The sequence below is a fragment of the Otolemur garnettii genome, unplaced genomic scaffold, assembly GCF_000181295.1.
Source record: "Otolemur garnettii isolate 467f Iridium unplaced genomic scaffold, OtoGar3 scaffold00017, whole genome shotgun sequence".
NCBI classification, from domain to species: domain Eukaryota; kingdom Metazoa; phylum Chordata; class Mammalia; order Primates; family Galagidae; genus Otolemur; species Otolemur garnettii.
The window spans coordinates 1418942-1426875 of record NW_003852412.1 but is presented as its reverse complement, the minus strand read 5'-3'; the positions used below and the strand labels follow the sequence as shown (position 1 = coordinate 1426875).

Below are 7934 nucleotides of genomic sequence, written 5' to 3'. Positions count from 1 at the left end.
TGGCATCACAGCTCGCAGCAACCTCCAACTCCTGGGCTCAAGTGAGTCTCCTGCCTCCGCCTCCCAAATAGCTGGGACCACAGATGCCTGCCACAACACCCAGCTATTTTTTGGTTGCAGCCGTCATTGTTGTTTGGTGGGCCCGGGCTGGATTCGAACCCGCTAGCTTAGGTGTATGTGGCTGGCACCTTAGCCGCTTGAGCCACAGGCGCTGAGCCAGCCTTCTTAATTCAAGATAGTTCTCTTTTAAGCACTAAAGGAGGCAAGGAAAGCTTCATCTTTCTCTGCTGCACCCCTTTTAAATTGAAAGGCCACAGTCAAGGATCCAGAAGAGTCTCTGCATGTGAGAAAAGTCTTATTTCTAGCACCTACCTAAAGAACAGAATCCCCAAAACTTATATTGGTAATATAATTCTTTCTCCTGGGTGAATGGACAGGTGGAGAAGCAATTTATGATTATTCTATTTTATTATATATTATTTATTAGTTAATCAGATCCCAGAGTCTAAATCTAAAAGGAAAAGTCTGGGAATTTACTTGTAATTTGCTCAAGTCAGAATTTTCCTGGTCCAGCAACTCTTCTAAAAATGGACAAACAAACATCCAACTAGAGTTGTGCCTCAGGAAATACTCCTCTTTGTTTTGTCTTCAAACTGACTTGTGTCTTTAGGGTAGTATTTTCTTAATAATAATCCAAACATTGCATCCTCCTTGAGATGTGTAGAGTATAACTCCTTGCTTCCTTCCTGATCAGTCAGTAAAAGATACTACTACTACTAATAATTGCTACTGATAGCAATTCAGTATCTTACAGATACTGAGTATATTCTTCACTCCAGGCCCTGAGGTAGTGGATGTATATAAGGATATTCGTGTAATTATGCATGTTACATTTAAGAGTGGGTACTTTACTGATTCCGATTTTACAGGGAGAGAATTTAGGTACAAAGAGGTTAAGTGATGTGATTCGTTCAGAATCATAAACTTAATAAGTGGTAAAGTTAGGATTACATCCAGGCAATCAGGCTTCTAATTTTATTTCCTTGTGCTTTAAAACAAGTCCTCCTCTATCTACTTATCAACTAAATCATTTTTATATTGTGGCAATAAAGCTAAAGTTTATTTTGTACTCTAAGTAGTCCCACCACACCCTGTTGTGCAGTGTGAGAGGGGCTGCCCCATGAGGACAGTGGTTTGGAATTACAGATGAGCGACATGTGTCATCGGGGATGTGCTCAGCTCTTCTCATCATTTTTTAAATTCTATTACCTTGACAATATAGCCTTCTTGGTAACAATGATAACATTTTTTTCCCCACAAAAACATTCTTAGTCTGAACTTTTTTGGTTGCTTTTACAGATCATGACGGGGAAAGAAAAAACATAATACCAAATTAAAATATGTGGAAATCTTTTCACCTAAAATTTAAACTTGATCCAACCAACTATCATCTGGCTTTTTTAAGGCACACACAAGAAGGCAAGGATTTCTTTTTCTCTTTTCTTTTTGCAGTTTTTTTTTGGCCAGGGTTAGGTTTAAACCCACCACCTCTGGTATATGGGGTCATTGCCCTACTCCTTTGAGCCACAGGCGCCACCCAGGATTTTTTTTTAAGTGTGAAGCTTATATTTTTCGTGTTCCTCCTACCTTCTTTCAGCCAAAACCTAAATGTATTGAAAACTCTGGCTCTGCGCCTGTGGCTCAAGAGGCTAAGGCACCAGCCACATACACCTAAGGTGGCGGGTTCGAATCCCCAGCCCGGGCCCACCAAACAACAATGATGGCTGCAACCAAAAAATGGCGAGGCATTGTGGCAGGCGCCTGTAGTCCCAGCTACTTGGGAGGCTGAGGCAAGAGACTCGCTTGAGCCCAGGAGTTGGAGGTTGCTGTGAGCATGATGCCATGGCACTCTACCCAGGGGGACAGCTTGAGGCTCCGTCTCAAATAAAAAAAAAAACTCTATCATGAAAAGTTTCACTTGAGTTTCTAGCTATTAATTTCTTTGTAAATTAAATCTTTCATAAGGGAGTGTGAGGGTGGCAGAGCTTACTTATGTTTTCAGAGGATTTGGAGGTTCCGGTTTCAGACTTTAAGAATTTCAGTGAAAGTGGCTCGGCGTCTGTGGCTCAAGCAGTTAAGGCACCTGCCACATACACCTGAGCTGATGGGTTTAAATCCAGCCCAGGCCCGCCAAACAACAATGACGGCTACAACCAAAAAATAGCCAGGCGTTGTAGGGTGCTGGTGGTCCCAGCTACTTGGGAAGCAGATGCAGGAGAATTGCTTGAGCCCAGGAGTTGGGGGTTTCTGTGTGCTGTGATGTCACATCACTCTATCTAGGGTTACAGCTTGAGGCTCTGTCTCAAAAAAAAAGAATTTCAGCAAAAGAATCTTTGAAGTGAGATCAATAAGATTGTTACTTTACTTTTCAAAAAAAAACTTGGAACTTTCACATTTCTTTGAATTTAGTTTTCCATGTTTATTATATGGCTTATGTACATACTTTAGTGGATTTTTGAAGCCAAAAATAAACAAGTAGACAACAATACTATTCTGAAACACTGAACTTCACCTAGTATCCTGCCTGATTCCTAATTACCTTAAACAATTTATTCATGGTGCTTCAGTATAATTACCTGGAAAAATGAGAGTGGAACCGTGGTTCAGAGAGGCATGCGAAAATTTCATTACTAGATTGACAGTGTATCTTAAAATTTCCAGATAAAAGTGACCAGAATGCTGGAAAATATAATTCTTAGGAGCAGTAGGGGCCTGGCACAGTGGTTCACTCCTATAATCCTAGCACTGCGGGAGGCTGAGGAGGGTGGACCGCCTGAGCTCATGAGTTCAAGACCACCCTGAGCAAGAGCAATCTAGACCCTATCTTTGCAAAAAATATAACTAGCCGGGCATTGGGTAGTCTGTAGTCCAAACTACTTGAGAGGCTGAGGCAAGAGGATCACTTTAGTCCACGGAATTGAGTTTGAGGTTGCTATGAACTATGACGTCACAGCACTCTATGTAGGGCAACAGAGTGAGACTCTGTCTCAAAAAAAAAAAAACACAAAAAAATGCAGTGGGTTGTGTTGGGAGGTTTATATTGAAAATGGGGTTGCTGAGAATCAAAGGCCTATGTCCCTTTCTCTACCCTGGGCCCTCAGTCCCACCTTCTGCAACCAGCCTCAAAGAGAGATAGAGAAAGAATCATTTATTCACCCTCTGGCTGTAAGAACTGCAGACTGCAACTGTGGCAGTTCTAGCATTGAGGAGAAAATACACATAGGAAAAAAGAAGGCCATGTCTCATTTCCAAATTAAAAAAAGACATTTCTACATGTTTCCATAACCCACAGACTGCTGCCATTTGAGGCCAACCCCTCAAAGCTTTCCTCTTTGTCTAGTGTAATTGCTGAATCTAGGCCACTGTCAGCAATGCTTTTCATTCACCCAGGCCCATCCCCACGGCCCACAGATGCAGAGATTCTCTTGAGACATGTGTACTTTGGTATCAAACAATGCAACTCATGTTTGATTTTGGATAACCTTGCGCTGTTGAATAAAATAACCCTTGAGAAAGAAGCAATAAAAGTGCTGTAAGAAAAATGACTCATGTTTCCAAGCTGTCTAAAGTGATCACTTATCCCAACAAATGGTAATTCTTTCAAGACACAGTGGGCATGCACCATACTTATAAAAGTCTGGAAGAAAAGCCTAGCAAACATTTTTTTTTTTAAATTTCTGTTAAAATATATCAAAAGAATGTTTCTTGTAGACTGTACCAGGCCAGGGTAAGCTTAAAAACAAAAACAAAAACCATATGACTGTAGAAGCCAAGGTGGATCAGCCCAAAGGGGATCCTTGCTGAACATCCGGGCGTATCAGCTTGTTTACATGCTTGTTTATGTGCCTCTAATTGTTTTCCATTTTCTGCCCCCATTCGTTAGAGTGCAAAGATGTGAACAAAGTGGCTTATTGCCCACTGGTGCTGAAGTTCAAGTTCTGCAGTCGAGCATACTTCAGACAGATGTGTTGTAAGACCTGCCAAGGACACTGACCCATGGAAAGCCAGAGAGAGAGCCTTGTCGTTTCATCGTGGAAATGTGTCCATCAAAGGGAGCCACCCAGAGGAAGAGGATTGATGTCCTTGCAAATGCATTACCCTGTGGAAAACGTAACCACTGGTCAGCCCTAGCTGACAGGATTTCAATATTATTTTAACTTCTGTGAAGTGGGATTTATTGATCCAAAGTGCTGGACATGGTATTAGGAGGGAATGCCAGATTGGAGAGTTCCAAACAACACAGGGAGACTTGCTTACTGTGGAACGTTTGTGTTCTTTCGAGTAAATCTAATAGCCTGTTTACCTCCTTGGACCATTAAGATAATTTTTATTATGGACTTAGCAATGACACTGAATCCATTTGTATTTAAAACTGTTTAAAATGTAGCTGTTATGACTTGGTCAACTATGGAAGTAAAGAAGATTCAGAATTCTTAAGTCATAGCTTAAAAATATTTACTTATACTTTATCTCACTACAACAGCACCACAATTTAAATTATAAAATGGGCTTTGAAATGTAATTTAAGAAGCAATTATAAATCAAAAGTAATGAAAGTTTCATTATTCTTCATTCCACTTAATTTCCTTAGGAATAATCCCCTGTTCTGAACACTGCTGTGAGCCATATATAAAACTATATTAAACTGAACAATAATGAGGGACTTAGTTTAAAGCAGTGCATCAGTTACTGCAGCTGTGCAAGTCTATAAACTCAGTGCTGAAAGACTGTGGCCAACCTGCCATTGTGCAAGTGAAGCTGAGATTTCCATTAAAACTTTAAGAGAAAAACATTTCAATTCCATGCAGAAGCCAGAACTAGGGGATGGGAGAGTCTAAAGTACCAGGCACTTTTCTGCCATCACACAGGATGCCTTAGTTCTTAGGCGTCAATCCAAGTCACTTGTGTTTACATCCTCACCAGCCACAGACTGGCTTCTGCCCTGTTGGGTTGTTGCACACATGTTGAGCTTATTGAGATGATACCATGCAAAAGATAGACTGGCTCGGTAACAACCAGGCAGACCCTTTTGCAATTTGCTGACAATTACGATGGGTTCCAGATGTCCCTTCCTTAATATGGTAGAAGGGCGTTTATTTATATGAGAACAAGTGCGTATGTGTGTGTGTGTGAGTGTATGTGCACGCTATTAAGTGTGTGGATAGATGAGTGTGCTTGCACATGAATGTGCTATTTCTATGAGTTTTAAAGTAGGCAAGGGATGACAACCAAAGAAGAAAAACTCATGAAGACTAGAGATCATCAAGCATAATTTTAATAGTCACTCAACCAAGTATTTTGTGTGTGTTTTTTTAATAGATACTCTGAATGGCAATTAAATGTGAAACCAAGTTTCTTGGGCAAGTCAAATTCTAGAATCACATCCACCTAAATTAAAATGACTAGCTCATATTTTCCCTATCTTCAAGTTTCACATCCTGCTCATCAACAGACTCAACAGTAAGATTTAAAATAAAAAGGGTACTTGTTTATAGTAATATTTTGTACTTGAACACTTGTAGCTTGCAGCAGGTTCTTGATGAATGTGCTTCGTGTCCAACATGCCTCCTTTGACATACACGTGTGTATACCAGGCATACACCAACAGCTAAAACTCAAAAGTAAATGGCTACTTGTAAGGTTAATACTTGTAGTTAAAGAGCATGTTTGACTTACTTCCCTCACTGTGCTCTGAAACTACAGGTCAGTGTGTCACATATGCCATGACCTAATGTGGATGATTGGTTTTTTCCCAAAAGGAAGAGAGACTCTCAGACACCAAAAGCCAACCTAAACTCCCAGGTTTCCTATGGACAATCAGCATGGGATGTTTTCTGTACACTCACTCAAGACTATCTGTATCTTGTTACCTGAATTCTCTCTCAGCAGCACAGTCTCCATCCTTGAGCTTTCCAAAGAGAGCTAATGACTATACAAGAGGTATTACCAGGGCCCCATCCCTGCTGCCCTTCGAAGAGCTGCCCAGGAGCCATCTTAGCCATTCAGTGAAGGGAAGGCAGCCCATGGGTGGCATGGATGGCCCGCTGCACTGAATTCCCTGGGTCCTTCTCAAAGAACAGATAACTTGGTGCTAATGTGCCCTGGTGAAATAAAACAAATAAATAAAGGGTGGGTGGTTTCTGTGGCATTTTAGGCATAGGTTTACAATCAGATCTGATTTTCTTCAACATAAATATTAGCTCATAATTTTTATTTCAAGATGATTTTTCTTACATTACTGTCCATAGGCTATTTTTTACCTCACCTGGAAACTACCATTTTGAGGGCTGTCCTCCTGGGCACTGTGCAGTGCCCCCAGTGGTGTGAGAAGAGAAGGGCAGCCAGCGATGCCTTTGGGGTGTGCACCGGGGCTGAGGTCATGATGTAAGCAGCTCCCTGGGCAGCATCAGATCGCCATTTTAGAGGGAACCAAGCCCAGAATGTAACAGGATTAAACAGTTCAGATAGGCCTTGATAAACCCAAGTATGTATATAAATATACATATCCCACAGCACATTACAATACCGCTGCTACTCTTTAGCCACCCATATGGCTACCTGATGTCTCATTCCTAAATAATAATAATAGGATTGTTAATGGGGGCTGGACCACCATGGCAGGCCCTCCAAAAGTAGTGTGCTGTGTAGACTACTTAGGAAACCCCAGGGAAACTCATACCCCGTGGTTGGGAGCAGTATCTGCCACTGGTATAAAGGCCTACAAAAAATGGAAGGTAAATGTACCCAAATGACTAACCCCCTTGAGATGCATGACTTCTAAGCAGTCTGTTTCATTAGGAACTTTTTTATTTGAGTGAATGTCATCTAGGTATCCGTAATAATACAGGACAAAATTACCTTTGTATTATTGTGATTAGTTGTTGCTTATTATTTTATACTCAGTATTAATGTGGTACACTGTTTTTTTTTCCGCTTTTGTAAATTATATTCTAATTTATTGCCGTGTTTCCTAACACTTGGTCCTACATTCATTCTCCTGCTTGTAATGAAAATGAAAAAGTCATTGTAACACTTGATGGAGTGAAATTCCACACCAGGCACAGATTTTTTTTAACATAGATAATTTAGTAAAAATAAAAATTCAGCTTATAAGAATGATTCAGATGGATGTTGTCTATTCCCTGGATAGCTTGTGTTAAACTTGCCCGGGACAGCACCTGTCCCTTGGGATGCCACACCTAACATTATCCAAATCATCCAGGTATTATCAGGGATTGGAATGACTTGCCATGCCCTTATTATTCTCCTCAGAGAGTATATCTATTTGTGCATATTTTAGTCCTATCTGAATGCAAGGACTTCGGGTATTTCTAGTGGGGCCGCATACCCAGACATTACCAGCCAGCTATTCTGAGGCTTGAAAGGAAGTTCAGATCAACCACTGCCACACACTTTCAGTCACTGGTGCACAACTCTTTTGTCCTCCTTTTCTTTTTGCCTTCTTATAATTCTTTTTTTTTTTTTTTTGAGACAGAGCCTCAAGCTATCCCCCTGGGTAGAGTGCCATGGCATCACGCTCACAGTAACCTCCAACTCCTGGGCTCAAGCGAGTCTCCTGCCTCAGCCTCCCAAGTAGCTGGGACTACAGGTGCCCGCCACAACGCCTGGCCATTTTTTGGTTGCAGCCATCATTGTTGTTTGGCGGGCCCGGGCTGGGGATTCGAACCTGCCACCTTAAGTGTATGTGGCTGGCGCCTTAGCCGCTTGAGCCACAGGCGTCGAGCCCTTATAATTCTTTAGTATAGTAGAGGATACAAGATATGTCATTGTGGGAAGAGTGCTGAATAATGAATTCCTCCTTGAAGGATTTTTCTACTCAGATTCCATGAGGAGTGTAAAAACGTGATAAGCAC

The 7934-nt window shown here is 41.3% G+C and overlaps 1 protein-coding gene across 1 annotated transcript in view; it reads left to right on the top strand.

Moving 5' to 3' along the window:
- The window catches only part of ADAMTS6 (ADAM metallopeptidase with thrombospondin type 1 motif 6), a 366007-nt gene extending 358827 nt beyond the window's left edge, over nt 1-7180 (top strand). Inside the window, exon 25 of the mRNA XM_003785868.1 lies at nt 3944-7180. Within this exon, the coding sequence (XP_003785916.1) occupies nt 3944-4053 (110 nt within the window). The 3' untranslated portion in view covers nt 4054-7180. The remainder of the gene's footprint in view (nt 1-3943) is intronic.
- Nucleotides 7181-7934: the final 754 nt, after the last annotated feature.